Here is a 21,336-nt window from a genome sequence, read left to right on the forward strand (position 1 = left end):
TGTCTACAGGGAGAAGGAGACTTCCGGGGTGGAAACACACAGAAAAGCGTTGAAGAAGACGTAAGTAGGGGGGCAGGTGATGGGGTGGGGCCGGCCTGGTGGTCGGGTCTCCCCTGTAGAAGGGATCGGGTCTCCCCTATAGAAGGGATCGGGAGCAGGCTCCGTTTGCATGCAGTCTGGTCCGCGGCCGTGGCCTTGGCCTACAGCTAAGTTGAATCCAGAGCTCATTCGCTCATCACTTTGCCAGACCTCAGTGCTCCAGGGTGAGGGGGGAGGAGAGAAGCAGGCATGCTGTGTGAGGCCTGGCTTGGTGATAAGCAGTCCCAGAAGGCAATCTCGAAATGGGCAAAACCCACAGCCAGAGGACTAAGGTCGGAGATGAAGAAGGACCCCTAGACTCTTAGGGGGTCATTATACTTAGAGAAACTCTCTGTACTTCTTCAGAGAGAAGAGTCTTTGAAATTGAGAAAACCCTCTGAGTGTTTTAAATGCCATTGATTCAGGATGAAGCTGGGAGACACGCTCATTGATCCCCCTGGACTCCTCCTGCCTTGAATTCTTGGTGGGGGGCAAATGGGCCATTTCTTTAAATGAAGGGAGCCAGAGAAGGGCAGAGGGGCTCTCCCAGGTCCCTGCTTTGAGCAATGTTTGTGTCTCGCTTGTCTTCACACCCAGGGGCAGACCCCAACAAAGTCGGGCTCTCCTCTGGCTTCCCTTTCTTCTCTGACGACCTGCCCCCACACTGGCCCCTCCACCCTTGATGTCCAGATCTCCAGAAGAACAGGGAGTGGTTTTGGCGGTTGGCACAGGGGGAGCCGTTGATGGCATGAGGCCCTATCATCTGACAGCTGCCTGACCCACGGTGGGGGGCCCGGAGGGCGGTGCTGGGAGGAGAAGGAGGAGGCCACTCCTGTAGACAGCCGCACTCTAGGGTGAGGCCACTGCCCCTGCAGCTGCCACACTGCCCTGGGCAGCCGTGCACGCCAGCTTGCAGAGCGGAGGCATCCTGAGGGCCACACGGGGCCCTGCAGGAGGGGAGGGAGCATGGCTCTCAAGTTAGCAGGGAAGGCCCTGTTGAAGGTAGGCAGGAGTTCCTCAGGGCACTGGGTACATCAAGTGCTGGGGAGGGTCCACTGTGTGGGCGTGTGATATTTCGGGGGCTGGGATGAGGGGAGAAACTAACTTTTCTGTGTGTAACTACTAAAAAAAAAAAAGAAAGAAAGAAAGAAACCAAACCTGTTGCTATTGAGTCGATTTTGACTCATAGCGACTCTATAGGACAGAGTAGAACTGCCCCATAGCATTAAATGACTTAATGCACACGAAGCATATAACATGTGCTCAATAAATGTTAGCCGTTCTCACTACTGTTATTTTGACTAAAGGCCAGAAACTGGTCTGGGTATTTCTAGATCCTATGATACCCCACTATGCCAGATGCTATGACCCCATTTTATACATGAGGAAGCAAAGGCTCGGAGTGGCCAAGAACTACATGAATGCCTTCTCCATTCCTTCCTGGGATCACTGCTTGAATCTGATGGTAGCCAGGATTCCTAATCCATGTCTGGGGAACAGGGTGACCATGTGGGAGCCAAGCCCATCGGCCAGTAGTCTGGGCCTGCTTATAATCCAAGCCCAAGAGCTACTTGCTCCCCGCTTCCCCAGCCTGGGCCAGACTGATCCTGTGAGCAGTGGCTGCAGCAGGAGAGAGTGAAGTCAGACATCATGACATCATGAAGAACTTTTTGACCACGAGGGTGTATATGACCTTGGTCCTGGGGAAGAGGTGGCCCTTTAATTGGGACTGGAGGGTGTTTTTTTTTTTTTAGGAAAAGAAAGTTTTGTTAATCTGGGATATGCGTGTCTGCGTGTGTGTGTGTATGCTTGTGTGTGTGCTTGTGTGTGCATACGTGTGGGATGGGTAAGGGTGGCTAGTGTCTTGTCTGGATTTAGGAAAAGGGACAAGATGAGTTTTGGCCTAGTTAGTCTAGCTAAAGGATCACATGAAGGGCGAAGTGAGTGAGTGAGCAGATTCCAGGATGGCCCGTGTACTGCAAAGGAGAAGGACCTTTTTAAGGGTCCCAGATGTGTGGTCCAGGTCAAGGGGCCCCAGATTCATTGAGTCAGTCCCCTGGCCCAGCCAGTGGGCTTTCCGGCAGTCAGTCCACCGTGGACAAGGAGAACCCGTTTGGAGGCCACCTTGTTGTAACCCTGGGCTGCTGCTGTGATAACGTGCGTGTTTGTTGAGATGTTTTCCTGTCTCTGGCCCATGGCCCGGGCCTCACAGGGCAGGAGTGGCTATTTTCCTCCTGCAGAGTTGGTGTGTAGTAGAGTTTGCAGATGGTGTGCTGTGTCGTACTTTGTTTTGGAAAAATCCAGGCTGGTGGGCAGGAAGGAGAGGGGAAGGGGTGTGGATGGAGGGGCTGGGGCGGGGGTTGGCCACAGCCCCCAGAGGAGATGTCGGAATGGGGATGGGCCCCTGACGTAGATTGTTCCCCAGTCTCAGGCTGCCTGGCATGGCCCCTGGTGTTCACTTACAGACCCTCCTCCCGACTGTGCCCCCTAGGGACTGGAGTTCAGGAAACGGATTTTCTTCTGGTCCAGAGCTGTGGTGTTTGTCTGTGGACCTCAAAGGAAGGCAGGACTCTTCCCACACAGGCACTGCTCCAATCCTGCCCTGCCCAAATCCTGGGGCTCCTGCGTCTTGCTGTGTAGGGGGAAGAAAGGCAGGAATAACCGAGTATGGGGTCACGGACCTTGAGCCACCCAGAGAATGTCTGAGTGGTGATCAGCTGCTCTCACCTAAGTGAGGACCAAGCAAAAAGAATTGGCTGGATCTGTAGCAGTAAGGGTGAGGGTCAGGTACCAGGAGGAACTTCTTGATGGTGAGAACAGTGAGACACTGGGTGTTTTGGGGAGGCTGTAGAACCTTCTTGCATAGGTGTCCTTTCAGTAAAGGAGAGACCATGTTTTGGTGATGAGGACAGGGGAGAATTCTGCCTGGGGTCAGGGAGTTGGACCAAGTTCTGTTATTGATCTCTGTTTTGGGAAGAGCTGTGAGGAAGTTCAAAGTCATGTGGGTAAAGGGCTTCGAGAGCCCCAAAGAGGAAAAGAGTGGGAATGGAGGCAAAGAGGAGTCCTGGGTATTCTGAATGGTTAACACCTTGGCTGCTAACCGAGAGGTTGGAGGTTCAAGCCCACCTAGAGGCTCCTTGGAAGAAAGGCCTGGTGGTCTGCTTTCAAAAAATCAGCCATTGAAAACCCTGTGGAGCACAGTTCTACTCTGACACACATGGGGTCACGAGTCATAGTCAACTTAATGGCAACTGTTCTTTTTAATAGGTGGAGAGTTTATTTTCCTTTTTAAAAGAAAAATCTTTGTAGTACTGTTTGTAAAGGCCTCTAGTAATTCTCTTCGAGGGCTCTAAGTGGAGCAGGTAGGAAGCAATGTGAGCAGGGTCTTCCTGTTTTACAGATGGTAAATGAGACATAGCATATTGCTTCTCACATCAGGTCTGCTGATGAGTATCTTTCTTCCTCAGTTGAATGTTAGCTCTCTGAGGTCAGGGACCTCACCTCCTCTGTTCCTTGGTGCCTGAAACAGCACCTGGCATGCAAAGGCATCTCCCAATGAACGTTTAATGAATGAGGGAATGAACATGGTGATTGGCGGTGCAGAGATGGTGGGATGTCTCCACTCACTCCTGCCCCTCTTGAAAAAGGTATCTGTGATTCTGTGGGCTTCACCAAGCGCCCGCTGCACCTCGTGTGTGAGGTCACTGGTGTGTTTGTGAGCATTGGGGTGTGTGTGGTTTGTTTGCCCACACGCCCACCAGCCCATTCACTGTCCCCACAGGCAGCCCTGGGAGCTTGTGTGTACCAACACTGGGACATGTCCCCGCCTGTCTGTCTGCTCTCTGCCAGCAAGTATCACATGCCCCCAAACTTTGCAGAAAACAGGAAGTCCTGTCAGTTCGAGGGCAACCCAGTGATTCATCAAGGGATGACAGTCCAGCTGTTGGTCTGTCCTCCTCCTCTGCAGTGGGGTCACTGTCCAGAGCAGCTTCTTCCCCCACCTCTCGGCCCCCAGCCGGCCTGGCGGAGCAGAGAGAGCTTGGACTTTGCCTTATCACCTCTGAGGCGGCATGGCCAGACTCTGTTGGGGCCAAGTTTTTATTTATCTTCCTGGCTTTTTGGGGTGGGGAGGCTGAGGAATGTGGTGTGTTGTAATGTTTGGAAGAGGGGGGCGGAGAAACAGGAGCCAGGTCTCCTGGCGGCTCATCCCCTCGCCTTGCACCTTTGGAGGCTCCCAGCTCTCCTTGGTTCCCCAGTTCCCTTGCCAAGTCATCTCAATATGTCCCATTGTCTTCCTCCAACTCCCTGTGCCTGGACCCATTCTGCTGGCCACAGTGGCAGTCTTGGCTTCAGTTGTGGCTTCCAGTTGTTCAAAGCAGCTGTGGTGGCCTCTTCTGAAGGTGGCTGTGGATCGGCAACAGATGAAACCCGGGGGGCTATTTATAGCAGGGTGGCCCTGGGGCCTGAGCAGAGCCTCAGGCTGGGGAGGTTCAGCGACTCTTCATCAGGGCCCAGGGAATAGAGATGGATGAAGTGTTGGGTTTCTGCGTGCCTCTGGGTGGGGAGTTTTGGAACAGCCTGGTTTGGGGCTTGAAAACCAAACACAACCCCTCCTTACCTTCCCCCACCCCCTGGCCTGAGTCATGTAAACCCAAGTCCTTGGGGGCCACAGGAGATGTGGACACAGAGAAACTTTCCACCCTGACAGCACTACTTGGCTGTTTGCTCCCCTCACTGTCGCTGCTAATGCGGTTCTGTACCGGGAGGCAGCAGGCAGAGGGACGCTAGGCGGCAGCCCTCTCCAGCGAAGGCTAGATGGTGAGTCCTCCGCTTGCTGGGGCTACCCAAACCTTGGGTGGAGCTGAGAGCCAGGCTTCAGAGCCCACCCACCTCACCTCGAAGGCACTGCAGGGCCAGGGCTGAAGGGGGATCCTCTGTCTTCGGGCTCCGGCAGTCAAGCCCCACGTCTGACTGTGAATCCTGCTTGGTCAACTTCCCAAGTACTTGGGGGTGAGTCACTCCATGTCTCAGTTTCTCCCCTCCTGGCCCGTTTATGGTCCTGTCTCCTCCAAGAGATGACTGTGACTTGGTGCTGTGGATAGACTGGTTTCTAGGAGGCATGGGAGTATCTGAAAGTGCAAACGGGCTCAGAGGGCTCAGGCTGGGCCTGGGAATCTAGAAGTTGGGAGTCCTGATTCTGCATCTTGTGAGATGCCTAAAAGGATGCATGGCTGCTGAGTGATGCAGGGTTTTGATTTTCTGTAGAGGTGAATGTTTGGTTGTCTCTCTAAGTAACTACTTTTATTTGTATTTGATGTAATACCAACAGCAATTATGACATCTGCCCTTAAAAAGCCGACTGTATATCAGGCGAGATCCCTGGGTGGTTAATGTGCTTAGCTGCTAACCAGAGGCCCCTTGGAAGAAAAGCCTGGTGATCTACTTCCAAAAAATCAGCCGTTGAAAACCCTGTGGAGCACAGTTCTACTCTGACACAATGGGGTCACCATGAGTCTGAGTAAAATTGAAGACAACTGGTTTTTTATATATCAGGCATTACGTGAAGGGCTTTATATGCATACTTCTCTTTAATCCTTATGACAACCCTATGAGGTTGCCCCCATTTTACACATGACATTATAGAGGCAAAGTCACTGGAGAGGCACCCAGCGGGATTGTGGCGTCCAGACTGGAGTCTTTGCGCCTCTAACCCGTGCTTTCACCACTGCTGGCCTGCTGCCCCGGGGCGTTGTGGCACAGAGGGAACAAGGACTCCAGCTGGGCCATTTTGCCTAATTTCGTACAAGTTGTCAGCCCTGGAAATGGGAACGGGTGAAAGGGAGGGCAGACAATGGGTGGTGGGTCCTTAGGGATCGCCAACATGCAGGCACACTCTCGCAGCATTGACATTGATTTTGGCTTTGGGCTGCTGTGTTGCTGCGGTCTTAGGTGCCTGGGCTGGAATGTTGGCAGAGAAGAGGATCTGAGTTTGGCCACGCCCTAGATGCCGTTGTGGACAGCTCTCGGCCGCCGGTGTCCTGCCACCCTGCCTGCTCCTCTGTAATGCTGCCACTCTTCTCTCTTTGCCCAGGGCTCCGCCAGAGTCACCCCGAGCATCCAGCCTCATCCTCCACCCATCAGGTATGCCTGGCCTACAGGGGGGATTGGGGAGAGGTGCAGACAGTGGGGTCACTGTGAGTGGGTCCCCTGATAGGGAGCTTGGGTGACTGTGAGAGCTGTGGTGAGAGGAGGCAGGCTAGAGGCCACTTGGAAATAGCCAGGTTTTCAGTTCTCACTCTAAGCCTTCAGCTGGATTCTTTACCAGCCTGATCTCATTTAGTCCTGACAACAACCCCGCAAGGTAAGTCTTTTCTTCACATTTGGTACATGAAGAAGCTGAGTTTCAGAGAAGGGAAGTGACCTGTTAAAGGCCACACAACCACCAGGAGGATTTGAATTCAGGGCTAGCTGGTATCAATGCCTATGCTAGATCCCATTCCTCTCAGGAGATGGGTTGCTGATGTTGGAGGGTCATTCATAGAAGGAAAGGCCTTCATTTGGCTGGGCTGGTGGGGGTGGGGGAGAGGGGATGGACAGGGAAGCTCTGTGGCTTCCTGATGCAGAGTCTGTCCCACCCACCCCCCAGCTCCAGGCTGTCTGGCTTGGGTCCCCTCCCTCTATGCTCTCTCACCCCCTGAGCTCTTGAGATGAGTAAGAATGTCAGCTCCTCTGGCTGTGCGGAGGTGGAGCCCCAGCTGGAAAGGCCCTGGTGTGTAGTTGCCCTAGGACTCCCTGCCAGCTTTCGGCAGACCTGGAGGAGGCATTTAGAGAATCCCCGCCTTCCCCTATAGCTGAGAACTGACTTGGGGCTGCTAGGTGCAAAGTGCAATGCCAAGGTTGTCCAGGTGGTGGCGCTGTTCTGCTTTCTCATTCTCCCTAAGAACCCAACTAAGGATAGGCAGGTCCCTGGGGTCTACCTTGTATGAGTCACGCCTTTCCCCACCTTGTATGCTGTCCCCTCTCCATCTCGCTGCCCCTCCTGTGCTGAGGGAAAGGGTGGGAAGATGAGGAGCCCAGCTTGCAAGTTTTTCTGATGCTCCAGTGTCTTCTTTAGGGAGCCCTGGTTGTGCAGTGGTTAAGAGCTACAGCGAGCTTGGGCTGCTAATCATAAAGGTCAGCAGTTTGAATCCACCAGCCGATCCCTTGGAAACCCTATGGGGCAGTTGTACTCTGTCTTATGGGGTCATTAGGAGTTGGAATTGACTCAACGGCAATGGGGTTTCACTGTCTTCTTTGGAGCCAGGGCAAAGAGGGGTTTTGGAGGGTGGGGAGGTGGATGCTCTGAGTTAGCTGAGGCTCGCTGCCTACATATCCGTTTCCTTGGGGGGTATATGTGTGTTTTGCTTTTTGTCCCAGGCTAGTCATCACCTACAGCACTACCCTTGGGCAGACAGTGGCCTGAGTAGGAACCCCACTCTACTGGTTACCCTCAGACACTTCCCAGAGGGACAAGGAACAGTTAATGCTCAGAGACCAAAATCAAACTGGGCCCCTTACCTCAGACCACTGGCCCCTGTGCCACTCCGTCTCCCATCATTCCCACCATGGAGAAACCGCACCTCCTCCTTGGCTCATCCATCCCCATACCCCATCAGAACAGTGGGGCACGGACATAACCCTGGTGGAAATCCAGATTCTGCTATGGCTCCCTGGTCCTGGGGCTGTCCTCCCCCATGCCTGAGCACCCTGCCACCTGGTCCCTGGTGGTGGTATTCCTCCAGCTGCCCCTTCTGTGCTCAACTTTGCCCTGCTGTAGTCAGGTTATCAAAATGAAATGTGAGTGCTGCCCACCCTGGATAGAAGGAGGAAGCGAGACACTGGGAGGTTGGTGATGGGGCTAAGAAGGTGTGGGGATTGGGAGGGTGGGAAGTGCTCCCAGAAGTACTGGTGGGCTTTAGAATGGAACTCCAGAGTCACTGTCCCTTCCCATCAGCTCTGCAGTGGGTGCCCGGGCCTCTTCCCCTGGGAGAGAGAGAAGATGAAGGAATTTCAAAGGTCTGAGTCCCTCCCTCCCCTGACCCAATACCCAGGGAGTGTGAGCTGCCCAGCCGAGGGCTTCCCTACCTCTCCAAGGAGCACAGATGGCAGTGGAATATCTGGGACTCCCTGCCCAGCGCCTTCTTGTTTCCTGGGCCCTTAAAAAAAAAAAAGTCAAGAATACTACTGCCTAGAAGCAGCACTGGTATACCGTGGTGGGAGCTGCCAGAGGTGGGGAGGGAGCCAGGAACAAAGGGCAGGAGGTGGCCTGCCTCCGGGGAGGGCTGGAATGCTCTCTGTGGTCTGCCTTACCTGGAGCCAAAGCTAGTGTGTCACCTGAGCTGCCCCCTTCCCCTGAGAGGCCTCCCCGCCCACTCCACAGCTCGAGAGCTGGGGAGGGCAGCAGAAGGTGAAGCTCCAGGATGCTGGAGAGCACCCAGCTCAGGCTTTCCTTCCTCTTCGGAGAAGTCGGGCTCCTCTGGGAAACTTCTGCCTGACCAGGAGGCTGCAGTGTGTTGGGAGACAGAGTTGGACTCCTGAGTTTTGGGTCAGTTCTGGCTCCGGCCTTGATCTCTGGAACCCCAGGTTGAAGGCTGTGCCAAAAGGATTGATGGGAACCTAGAATCGGTGTGATCTCTGTTTGATTCTGAAATGGTCTGAAGTCCCTGCCAGTTCCTGCTGCTCTGCTCTCTCCATGCTCCCAGGCTGGCCTGCTGGCTGCACTGGCTTTGCCAGGGGAAACCTTCAGCCTTGGCTGTGGGTCACCGGGTAGCCCAAAACCCTGGGCTGAATGTGGGAGTTACGTGTGGTGTGTTGGGGTACAGATATCTGTGGCTTGTCTTAGGGGGCTGGATTCTGATCTGCCCCCGCCCCTGTCCCCACTGTGTCCTCAGAAGCATGAGTGTGAGCCAGACCATGGAGGACAGCTGTGAGCTGGACCTGGTGTACATCACGGAGAGGATCATTGCCGTCTCCTTCCCCAGCACAGCCAACGAGGAGAACTTCCGGAGCAACCTCCGCGAGGTGGCCCAAATGCTCAAGTCCAAACATGGAGGCAACTACCTGGTAAGGGCAGGGCTTCTAGCCCCTTGTCCAGTGTCCCTCTGTCCTTTCATCTGCTTGCCACGTCTTCATTGCTGGTGTCTCTGCCCACTTGCTCCTGTCCCAGTGCTTCCTAGGGCTGTTGAAACAAAAGTACCCCAGACTGGGCGGCTTGTAAAACAGAAATTTATTGTCTCACAGTTCTGGAGGCTAAGAGTCTGAAGTCAGGGTGTCGGCCATGTTGATTCCTTTTGAGGGCTCTGAGGGATAATCTGTTCCATGCCTCTCCCCCCAGCTTCTGGTGACAGCTGGTGATCCTTGGCTTGTAAATCACTTCAGTTTTTGCCTCCGTCTTCACATGGCCATCTTCCTTCTGTGTCTCCCTGTCTATTTCTTCTCCTTTTTATCAGGACACCCACTCAGATTGGATTAGGACCACCCTACTCCAGTAGGACCTCATGTTAACTGATAACATCTTCAAAGACCCTGCTTCCAAACAAGGTTATGTTCACAGGCACTGGGGTCAGGACTTAAGCATATCTCTTTGGGGGACAATTCCATCCATAATACCCAGCTGCTCCTCTTCCTTTTGTTAACCTGCCCTTCATACTGGACGTCTCTTGTGGCCTAAGTCTTCGCTCAGTCTCCAACTCAACCATGTTTTAAGGAGTGTATCTGCAGCTGGAATGTAGCATCTGGAACCCAAGTCTTGTGCCTGTGTGTGTGCGTGCACACGTGTGTGTGTGTTCACAAGGAGAAAAGAATAATAAAAGCTCATGTTATTAAGCACTTACCATAGCTAGGCCCAGTTCTAAGCTCTTTCTATGTATTTAACCTTCACAGTAGTGCTAGTAAGCAGGTACTTGCTAGTGCACAGAAAGGTGGGGCTATTTGCTTACGGTGACAGGGTCAGGAAGTGGCAGAGTTGGCACAGTGTTGGTGCCTCTGAGAAGTCTCAGGGGAGTCACACAACATGCATGATAGGAATCTTGGATGGTGGGCACCTGGCTCAGCACCTGGCCCAGGGGAGTCACCTCTGGGTGGGTGAAGGTGGCTGATGGTGGTCCCCTCTAATGTTGGGAAGGCTGGCCTGAGTGGGTGGGACTATCCTGAACTCCAGAGGAGGAGTTGGGAGATCCCTGAGGACTCTACATACAGACTAGATCTGTGCAACCTCGAGGGGCTGCCCCAGGGCATTTGAGCAGAGGTAGGATGTAGGAAGCTGTATTTAGTTTCCTGTGGCTGCCGTAACAATTTACCACAGGCTTGGTGGCTTAAAATTAGAGAAATTTATTCTCACAGTTCTGGTAGAAGTCTGAAACCAATGTGTTGGCAGGGCCATGCTCCTCTGAAGGCTCTACAGAAGGACCCTCCCTTTGCTGTATCCTCTTCTCTTCTTATAAGGATACCAGTCATTGGACTTAGGACTCACCGTAAATCCAGGATGCATTCGTCTCAAGATCCTTAACTAATTACATCTGCAAAGACTGTATTTCTGAAAAAGGTCACATTCTGAGAATACAGGTAGACATGAATTTGGGGGGACACTATCCAACCCACTGCAAAGGTCTACCTGTCGGCTGTGTTGGAGCTTTTTTTAAGAGCCTACTTTTAAATATTAGAAAGCCCTAGGTTCAAATTCTGGCTCTGTTCCTACTAACAGAATGATCCTGGGCTCTTAACCTTACTACTAAGCCTAGGTTTCTCATCTGTAAAATGGATATAATAACACTTACTACCATTTATGGTTGTGGTGAGAATTAAGCCAGCTGTTAGATGTAAAATTCTTAGCACAGGGCTGGCAGGTGGTGAACACTCATTAAATTGAAACCATTGTGAACATAATAAAGGGTGTTCCTTTTCGGGGCACATGAGTGGACTAGATGAATCTAGGATGCTTTCCGTTTTCAAGAGTCCAGGATCGTGTGGGTCTCTGTGCTATGCCATCCTCCCTCCGTCTTGGCAACCCCAAATGGTGCAATCCCCAGTCTTGAGCCTTGCTTTTCCATCCTTTTTCACCCATTCTAGGCAGCGAGGCAGGGTCCACCAGGCAACTGTGAGTAGATCTGCTTGGGGGTGGGGAGTTCGGGAGGCTTCCTTCAGAAGTAGGGGCAGCACTGGGAGATTCTTGTAGGGGTGAGGATATAGGGATTTCCTGAGGGTACGTATGGTTAGGTGTTGGAGGGAATCTGATGGGAGAGGGATGTCAACAGAACCCATACAGGGTGGTTTGCACTCTCATGGAGGGTGTCTGACCACAGAGAAGTCATACCTTTTGTGGAGTGAAGTCGTAAAGTCAACACGGGAAGTGCAAATCAGGGATGGCCAAAATGGTTATCATTTAGCACCAGACTCCTATTTAGTGTGGTGAGATGTCTCCTTGGGGGTGGCAGTGGGACCTGAGGTAGGTTCTACCCTCTTCTCATCTTTAGTTCAGGACATAGGTCACTGAGGGGAATGTTGACTACCTACATATTTCTCTCTCTCCCTCTTTTTTCCTGAGAACCTGTAGTTGGGTTCCTGTAGATTAACATATGTCTGATGGGACTCCATTGTACTTTCATGTATGGATAGAACTCCCATTAAGTAAGACAGAATGAGAGAGAGAGAGAGAATGGAGATAGGCCGGGGTCCAGGTAGGTCATGGCCAGCCTGTTCCTTAAGCCCCTGGCTGTGATAGGACCACTGTGCTCTGCCCACCAAAGGAGAGGACCTTTTAAAGGCAGTCGGAGATGACCCCACAGTCCCCAGTGTGATCCTGTGGGTTCCTTGCCACGGTCCCCTCTCTCTCCTCCTCAGCTCTCGCTATTCACGATCTCTTTTTTCTCCTTCTAGCTTTTCAACCTCTCTGAGCGGAGACCTGACATTACAAAGCTCCACGCCAAGGTGAGCTGATGGCCGTTTTGGGGTGGAGGCCTCTCTCCACCTGAAGAGAACAAGGGTGGTGATTTCCACTGGTGGGTGGGAGGGGGTACATTGGAATCTTGGGAGGAATGCTGTGATAGTTCAAAAGGCCTACTCAAAGTTAAAAAACCATCTTACATTTGCGAAATAGAAAATAATACAGTTATTGTTTCCGTAATACAAATTATAGAGAGTAAAGCTGGACACAGTGATTTACCACCAGGCCTGCTCCCCAGGGGCCACACAGAATCTCTGGGGTAAGGCTGGGCTTGGGGAGATTGTTTGCTTTACTGAAGAGTCTTGGATTGAAAAGGGTTGAGGACGGCTGCTTTAGATGTTCTTACTGCCAGTTCCTACTGTGTTTGCTCAGTAGATCTTGAGTGGCTTTGCCCCGGATGTTGGTTCCTGGATCCTGGGGCCCATTGCTGTGGGACCATGGGCAGGCAACACACTTCTCTGGGCCTCAATTTAAGACTCTGAAAGCGGATAGCTCATTAGAAGTGCTCCCTGGGCCCTTCCAAGCAGAAATTCTCTTTCACTTTAAAGTTCTGTGAGTTTAGAAAAATTTTAAGAAGCCTGAAGACTATTATCCAGATCTGCCCTTCTGTCCTTTCGAGCTTCCCTTGGCTGGCCCGAAAAACTCTCCTTTGCTGTGGAAATAATAATGGCCTGTGCATCCAGGGCCTGGACAAGACCATAGCCATCAAGGAGCCCTTTGTGCTTCCTGCTTTCGTCCTGAGCCAGGCCTCAGCATTGCCTGTGGAAGGAGAGCTTGGAGACAAGGCTGGGGTCCCTAAGCGTGTTTTGAGGTCAGGGCCAGCTGGAAGGGGCCTTGGGGTCATTGGTTCCAAGTCTTTGCTTTACTCACATACAAAGAAACTGGAGCTCGGAGAGGGGCCATGACTTGTCTGAGGCTTCCCAGTGAGCCAGTGCTGGAGCTAAGACCAGGGTCCCAGCGTCTCCATTCCTGGGCCAGTGACACACAGGGCAGGAACCAGGGCCTGGCTGCTGCTGGCTGCTGCCTTCGGTTCTGGCAAATGGTGTATGTGTTGCTTCTACTGCCCTGGCTGGCTGTCCAGGGCTTCTGCCTGCCTCTCACTCATGGCTGGACCGTAGGTGCTGGAATTCGGCTGGCCTGACTTACACACCCCCGCCCTGGAGAAGATCTGCGGTGTCTGCAAGGCCATGGACACCTGGCTCAACGCTGATCCCCACAATGTCGTCGTGCTACACAACAAGGTCAGAGCAGGGGCTGCAGGCTGTGTGTGTGCGCTCGCGTGCGTGAGCATGCCTGAAGGAGTCCTTGCATGAGTGTGTCCACCTGTCTGTGTCTTTGGACTGCATGAGCCTGCAAGTCCATCTGTGTGTCTTAGCCTTTCTACAGGATGATCGATTCTGTATTGGGGGCACCCCAAGAAGTGAGGAGACCAGTTTGTGGGCCCCTCAAGAGCAATGCATAGTCAATTGTGTTTCTTGTATTTGAGGCTCAGCCCCACCTTCTTTCTTCCCCTGTGTCCCCCTTTCTCCTTAGATTTCCTCTTAGCACCACACCTGTCTCCATTCCCCACCCCGTTTCCTCCCAGGCTTCTGCATGGGCCCTGGGGCAGTAGGTCTGGTCTTGGAAATAAAGGCTTTTGTGTTTGGGACTCTTTCAGGGAAACCGAGGCAGGATAGGTGTGGTCATCGCGGCTTACATGCATTACAGCAACATTTCTGCCAGGTAAGTGGGGCCTTGAGCCTTCATCCTCTGAACACTGGCAACAGGAGTTCCGCCCCTTCCTATGGTCTCTTCCTTCCCGGGGTTGGAGGAAAAGAAAAGGGGATGAGAGGGGATAAGGACAGGGTGGGAGAGCCCTGGCAGGGGCCAGAATAGAGGAGAGTCCCTTTCTCCATACAAGGCTCTGGTGGGGGCAGCCTCGGTGGGCAGGCCCTGTCATGGGCACCCCATCTGGCCAGCTTCCTAGGGCCACTTTTCCTTGCCAGGCTGAATTCTGTTTTACTGGGTGAGCAGGAGGGAGTCAGAAAGAAACGTTGGATTAGATCTTGGGCCAGCAGGGCAATCTAGAAGCCACCTTGTCCATCTCCTTGCCTCTGACCAACGGAGACCTCTTCCCACCTAGGTGTTTTGAAGTAAGAACAGGAAGCAGGTCCTGATGAATCCCACTCTGATTCCATCTTTCAGAGGCAGAGGAATTCATTCCTTCACTTGTTTAGTCATTTGACAAATGGTTATTGGAAGTCCACAGTGTCTGGCACTCTTCTGGGTGCTGGGGATCCACACAGTAGTGGGCACAGCCAGGCCGCTTTCCCCATGGACATGAGATAAGTAAGCAAAGGCATAACATAACATCAGCTGATACATATTCTGCAAAAGAATAAGGAGAACAGGGAAAGACAGTAGGAGAAGGGGTGGCCTGGTAGTCAGAGAAGACCTCTTAAGGAGGTGATATTTGAGCAGAGACCTGAATAAATGTAGGGGAATGGGGAGGAGTGAGTCATATAAGCTTGGGGGATGAGCCTTCCGGGCAGAGAGAAGGAAGGACAAAGGCTTGAGAGGGGCCTGGAATGTCGGGAGCCAAGGGAGGGAGGGGAAGAGTGGTAGGAGTAAAACTGGAAGACAGTGGAGGGCAGAGCCAGTGGGGCCTTGTAGGCTTGATAAAGACTTTGGAGTTTATTCTGAGAGTGACAGGAAGTCATTAGAGAATAATAACGGGGAGCTACTGGATCTGAGCGCTCCATGGGGATGGGGCGAAGATTCTGTGTAGGGCTTGCCAGTGGGATTGTAGTTTATGGCTCTAACAAACCCAGCCCAGCCTAATCTTTGTTTGATGGTGAACACTTCCTGTGTACCTATTATGTGCCAGCTCTTTATCTCACTTGATCACCATTGCAACCTTTGAGGAAGGGGTGCTCATCACCTTCATTGACTGCAGAGAAAAATGAGATTCCTAGAAATTAAGTCACAGGCCCAAGACGCACAGCTAATAAAAGATGAATTTGAGACAGGATCCCAGGCTGTCTGGCTCCAAAGCCCACATGCTGAATGTTGCACCACACATGATGGAGAGATGCTGGAGCACTCTTTTCCTGAAAGCTTCTAAGCACAAGATGGCTAGAGGAAGAGGCCTGTCCTTCACTAGGCACTAGGGAGGGCTTTGCAGGCCTAGAGGAGTTGGGGTAGGGGACAAAGTGTTCTTGGACATGGGAGTCATCTCCTCTGATCACCTGTCTCTCCTTGCAGTGCTGACCAGGCTCTGGACCGGTTTGCAATGAAACGGTTCTATGAGGATAAGATTGTTCCCATTGGTCAACCATCCCAGAGAAGGTGGGTCTCTGGGGCTCAGAGCCCAGTGCATGTTTGTGAGTGCTTGCTGTATGTGGGGCTAGACTTGTGTACTCACAGATAAGGGAACCTCATGCCCAGGTGGGGGTGTACCAAGCACAGGTTCTCATATGCCAGCCTGTGGGTGTCTGGGGTGGTGTGGATTCAGGACATAGGTGAACCCATGGGCCAGCTGGTGTGCTCAGACAGGTTGGTATGGCAGTTAACTCCTAAGGCCTGTGCCAGAGAGCAGCAGGGTCATCTGGGGGGAAAACATCTGTGGCTTGTATAAGAAGGTTCGTGCTATTCTTGGCCCTGGCAGCAGGGTTGCTCTGTGCTCGAATGAGCCTTCAGAAGGCTGACATCATGGCCATCTGCTCTGGGGAGGTCACAGAGACCCATGGAAAGGGTCACCTTCTGTCAGAAGAGTTTTACCAAAGGCTCTCAACCACATGGTCTCACTGGAGTCTCACAATAACCCAGGCGGAAGGGAGGCAGGGCAGGATGGATGGATGGATGGATTCATTTGCAAATTTTAGGCCCTCTACTATCTTCCAGGAGCCCTGGTGGCGCAGTGTTTACTGTTCAGCTGCTAACCAAAAGGTCGGCAGATCGAATCCACCAGCCGCTCCTTGGAAACCCTATGGGACAGCTCTACTCTGTCCTTTAGGGTCGCTATGAGTCAGAATTGACTTGACGGCAATGAGTTTGCTTGTTTGTTTGCTGTGCTCCAAGCGCGGAAGATATCCAGGTGAACAGGACGAAGTCTTTGCCCTCATTGAGCTGATATTCTGTTGAAAGAGATGTGCATTAAATGAGTAAACATACAAACAAGACAGTTCCAGAGAGCATTAAGTGCTGTAAAAGAAAGGGTATCGCATACTGTAGAGATAGGAGCTGGTAGGATGAGAGAGAGGCTACTTAATGAGAGTGGTCAGGGAATACCTCTCAGAGGACATGAATTGGAGCCCAAAGCTGAGTAATGACGAGTCCCATATGAAGATGTAGGACATCCCATTTTACAGATAAGAAGCCTGAGCCTAGGAAGGGGATGTGACATGGCCAGGGTCACAAGTAGAATTCACCTGAAGGCCTTCTAACTCTGGTGTCTAGTCTCTGCCCCCAGGTTCTGCTGCCCACTGTCCCACATGGAGCCTGATCCACAGAAAGGCAAGGGGTAGTATCAGGGCCAGGTGGTCCTTGGGAACACTGTGGATGGACAAGAATCAGAGTGATGGAAACTCAAGCCCAAACTGGAGAACTGGGGAGTGGGATGTGAGCCCAACTCCTTTTATGGCTGGGAGTTGCAGACCTGCCGTCCGTCTGCCTCTAATGTGTCAACACTGTTCCACACGCTGAGGATGCAGTACTGAATCTGTCAGACAAGGGAGGTCTCGTGGAGCTTGGCTTCTAATGGGGGACGACGATAGCCACGTACACGCACCACGAAGACCATTTCAGAGAGTGCTAGGTACTTTGAAGGGAAAAACAAAACAAAGCAGAGTGAGAGCGAGGTGGGTGGAAGTGAAGGCAGCATCCAAGTGTAGGTTTGAGATGAAGGATCCAGGCAGAGGGATAAGCAAGTGCAAAGGCCTGTAGGCCACAAGTAGCCCATTTACTTTTCCAGCAGCCACAGTAACAGTAGCAGCTGCACGTCTGTGAGTCTGAAACACTGCCTTGGCAGGCAGGATCCTGGGGCTGCAGGACTGTGGAGCCTCTCAAACTCTATGCTTAGGGGCCCTAACACAAACCCCATTTCTTCCCACCCTACTTGGCTGGTTAGAAATGTGCTGGCACAATTGGGGGGTTGCTTCTGCCATTGTAGTGGGAAGCCCAAGAAGAAATGAGGGAGTCCTCAGGCAACCCAGTGCCTTACAGCTGGAACAAGACAGCTGAGAGCCAGCCTCTGGGTCAGCGATCAGGAAGAGATGTATTTATGTGCAGAAAATTCTGGCTAGGCCCCAGGACACAGCAGCTGTGGATCAATGCATTTTCCCAGGACAGAAGTCTCAGGGAGGAAGGAACCATTGGTCAAGTACTAGCCCCTCAAGTCCCTGGCTCGCCACATATAGCTGGTGGTCTTGGGAAGGGGTGTGGCCCTTGATCTTGAAGGACAAGGGATACAAATAGAGGAGTATGACGTTACCACAACTCGATGTGGCTTGGAGAGCGTGGGCAGAGCAGTCCCATCTCTGGAGCTGAGCAGGGAAAGCCTGGAGACTGGGGGTCGGGATTATCTCTTGGGAATGGCGTTATGCTCAGCGTGTGCTTGTGTAACATGCCATTGGCCTGTGTGTGTTTACATCACCTGTGTCGGCCTTGCGGCTCGTATCTGCAACGGCATCTGCTTATGGGTGGGTAATTCCGCTTGTGCCCAAATGCGAAAGTTTATTATGCATCTATTGTACTTTCCCGCCTTCTTGTCTGTGTTGCCTGCAGGGGCTAGAGCAGCTGGAGGAGAGGAGGGCAGGGAGAGGAAGAGGGAGGGGCTTTGCTTGCAGCTCCCCCATTCATTGTCACCCCACCCCCGGACTCATTGTCCCCAGCACACAGAAGTATCCTGTTGGCATGATCAGGAGATCTGATAGAGCCCTGTGATTCCAGGTTTCTGGTTTGAGAAGCTGGGCTGGGGGCTGGACAAGGGGCTGAATAGGGGCTGGTGGTGCCCATCAGATTGTCACACTTGGGTAGCCCGAGATGGCCCCATCTGGGCTCAGGGACAGAGGAGCATAGGCCTGGAGACAGGCCAAGGAGCCAATTGACAGGAAGGGAACTTTGACATGGTCATGTGGGTTCCAGTCCCACCTACGTCAAAGAGTTCCTGTTGGCCCCTGCAGAGTCTCAGGATGCGTTCTGATTGGCTTGGTTGACCTGGCTTGGCTTTCTGTGGCCAGTCAGAAGCGGGAGGAAAGGCCAACCAACCAATAGCAAAGGTCCAACCTCTAGTTCAGGCAGACCCATCGTAAAAGATCATTTCCTCCCTCCCCACCCTCCCAGCTTTGCATGTTTTGCTGTGCATCTTTGGGAAGCCAGCAACCCTTTCTGGACCTAATTTTCTCTCTCTGTCTAGGAATGGAGATGGATTAATCCTTGCATTCTTCCAGCAGGATCTTTGTTAAAAGAATTGGGAGATGTTGGCCCTAGAGAGAGAAATACTTATTGGAAGTTAGTTATCTTCAAATATCAAGTGAAATAATCTGTACAGACGGATTTCATGCTCTTTAGAGTGATATGAACCAATTAAGGATTGTAAGTATGGAGCTCGTAATCACTATTTGCAGGACTTTATGTGGCTGGTGGATCTTTTAGGGCTGAACCAGGGCCTGTGAGTGTAAGCTTGGCTTAGACTTGTGTAAGGGTGTCATAGCTGTTTGGTGGTTGATCAGCCTGCCTTGCGCAGTAATGAGCACACCTAAATGAAGCCTGTCAGGAATGTGTGGAAGGAATTTTGGTCCAGAGTGAGATTCTTGGGCTGAGTGAAGCAGGAAAGAGAAGTGCATGTTGACCACCAGGGGGCGACAGAGAACTCCAAGTGGGCTCTTTGGCTTGACATGATTCCAGGTCTAGAAGTACCTGCTAGCTCTCTCTACCTGGGGCTCCAAGGAGCCCGGATAGACAGGGTCTCCCAGTTCTTGAGTCTTCCCAGAGAAGGAATCACAGCATATCGGAACTGATGGAGATTCCTTATGCCAACCTAGGTCTCCAGTCCCTCAGCCTTTCTTTTAGACAAAATTTCTTGTCTACAAGCTTGGGAGATTCTTTCAGTGTTCAACTCAGTTCTGGCCTGTTTGTTCAAATCTTAAGATTGAGGGTGAAGAAAGATTAACACCAGTTGCCGTGGAGTCAATTCGGAGTCATGGTGACCCCATGTATGTCAGAATAGGACTATGCTTCAAAGGATTTTCAGTGGCTGACTTTTTGGGAAGTAGATCACCAGGCCTGTCTTCCGAGGCAGTTCTGCGTGGACTCAAACCTCTGACATTTTGGTTATTAGCCTAGGGTGTTAACCATTTGCACTACCCAGGGACTCTGAGGAAGCATTAGGTGAGGAGACTCTTCAGCGCTTAGAGACCCAACCGCTGGCATTCTGTTCCTGCCAACTCCTTTTCCAGGAGCAGAGCCATCCCTGCTCTCTTTTCTCCCAGAGCATTGCCCTGGGCCACCCCGCCTATCCTGAGTCTCATGATGGTCCCAGGCCAGGCCTTCCTCACTGAAGCTGCCCTTTTCCCTGCTGCAGGTATGTGCATTACTTCAGCGGCCTCCTCTCTGGCTCCATCAAAATGAACAACAAGCCCTTGTTTCTGCACCACGTGATCATGCACGGCATCCCCAACTTTGAATCTAAAGGAGGTACCTGCCAGAGCCCTCTGGCTTTCCTTTCCCTCTGCCTCCTAGCTCCTTCTCTTAAAAGGCAGCCTTGGGTGGTAAAAAGCCTGTTAGCTGCAGAGTCCTAAGGCTTGGATTGATGTTTCAAGGGCTCCAAAGACTGCGCCTTCTTTGAGCCTCAGTCTATTCATTTGCAAAATGGGTTTGCTATTTGCAATGCCTGCTGGCAGATTCTGTTGGGATCTGACCATGTTCTCTAAACTTAAAATGCCTACAAATGAAAAGTTAGCATTCCTTCCCCTTTCTCTTCCCTTTGTTTCCTTCCTCTTTTTTCTCTTTCCTCCTTTCCCTTCCTGCCTCTCCTTTTCCCTGTTCCTTCCTTTCTTTCTCCTTTCCTCCTTCTGTCTCCTACTGTTTCCCCTTCTTAGCTAACGTCTATTCTCTCCATTACAGGCTGTCGGCCCTTTCTGCGGATCTACCAGGCCATGCAACCTGTTTACACGTCTGGCATCTAGTAGGTATTCCATGGACATGAGAGGCCAGGGATGCCCAAAGCCCCAGGCTGAGGACCAGAGGGATGGTGGTGCCCAGAGGTTGGCATCAGCTGAACTCTTCTTCCAGAGAGAGTTGAAGGGATGAAGTCAGCGAGGATTCCCAGTAGGCCCTCTGGGAGAGGGACAACGGGGGGAAAATGTGTTCCCTGCCCCCACTCTCAGTATCCTTTCTTCCCCTGCCCTCCTCTTTCCTCAGCAACGTTCAAGGAGACAGCCAGACAAGCATCTGCATTACCATCGAGCCTGGGCTGCTCTTAAAGGGAGACATCTTGGTGAGTGCCGCCCCTCTGACTCAGATCCCACCCTCATTTATTTTTTTCTCCTTTCTGTTCTTTTCCTGTTCCCCTTCTTGACTCTCTAGACAGCACGGTAGGCTCCCAGCCTTGGAGTTGTAGGCTCTCAGGGCTCCTGCAAGGGCTTCCAGCCTCGAACCATCCATTGTCCATTCCCCTGCCTCTGAGTTGGACTTTCCTTCTTCTGGGTTTATCTCTTGTTCTGGCACATCTCCAAGGAACAATCTCTCAGAGTGTGAGCTAGTTACCTCCAGGCTTCTTATTGGTGACAAGGACTCCCTCATTTCTAATGTCAGTCCTTCCTGCTGCAATTTAAACCCACTCCTTCTTTTCTCATTCTGGAAAGTTCTGTGTGCAGGAACTTCTTGGGAGGACAGGGCAAGACTGGCCTCCAACTCTCTGCTGTTGCAGAAGTTCCCCCCAGAGAGCTCTGAGATGCTGTTTGGTGTTGGTGACCTCTCTCTCATTGGGTTCGGGGTGAGCCTGGGGACCCAGGCAGGGGAGCTGAGAAAGAAGACCCCTAGGACCTGATTTCTTGACTAGCTCTACTCCCCTTCCCACCCAGCTGAAGTGCTACCACAAGAAGTTCCGAAGCCCAGCACGTGATGTCATCTTCCGTGTGCAGTTCCACACCTGTGCCATCCATGACTTGGGTATTGTCTTCGGGAAGGAAGACCTTGATGATGCCTTCAAAGGTGGGCTCTTTGGGTTTGGCCAAGGGTGGGGGCTCCGTGTCAGGGAGGAGAGCCCAGCTTAAGGCACTATGTTGGACATGGGGGCC

At 52.2% G+C, this 21,336-nt stretch overlaps 1 protein-coding gene across 6 annotated transcripts in view; it reads left to right on the top strand.

Annotated features, from left to right (window-relative positions):
* TNS1 (tensin 1) overlaps nucleotides 1-21,336 on the top strand; it is a 219,446-nt gene that overhangs the window by 108,132 nt on the left and 89,978 nt on the right. For 5 of the 6 annotated variants that reach the window (XM_064286690.1, XM_064286692.1, XM_064286696.1 and 2 more), the window contains 11 exons: nucleotides 10-60; nucleotides 6,170-6,219; nucleotides 9,009-9,180; nucleotides 11,992-12,042; nucleotides 13,177-13,299; nucleotides 13,716-13,780; nucleotides 15,302-15,385; nucleotides 19,620-19,732; nucleotides 20,162-20,222; nucleotides 20,459-20,534; nucleotides 21,121-21,250. In XM_064286690.1, the coding sequence (XP_064142760.1) occupies nucleotides 10-60; nucleotides 6,170-6,219; nucleotides 9,009-9,180; nucleotides 11,992-12,042; nucleotides 13,177-13,299; nucleotides 13,716-13,780; nucleotides 15,302-15,385; nucleotides 19,620-19,732; nucleotides 20,162-20,222; nucleotides 20,459-20,534; nucleotides 21,121-21,250 (976 nt within the window). The other variant, XM_064286695.1, reaches the window with a different exon arrangement.

The sequence above is a fragment of the Loxodonta africana genome, chromosome 6, assembly GCF_030014295.1.
Source record: "Loxodonta africana isolate mLoxAfr1 chromosome 6, mLoxAfr1.hap2, whole genome shotgun sequence".
NCBI lineage: Eukaryota > Metazoa > Chordata > Mammalia > Proboscidea > Elephantidae > Loxodonta > Loxodonta africana.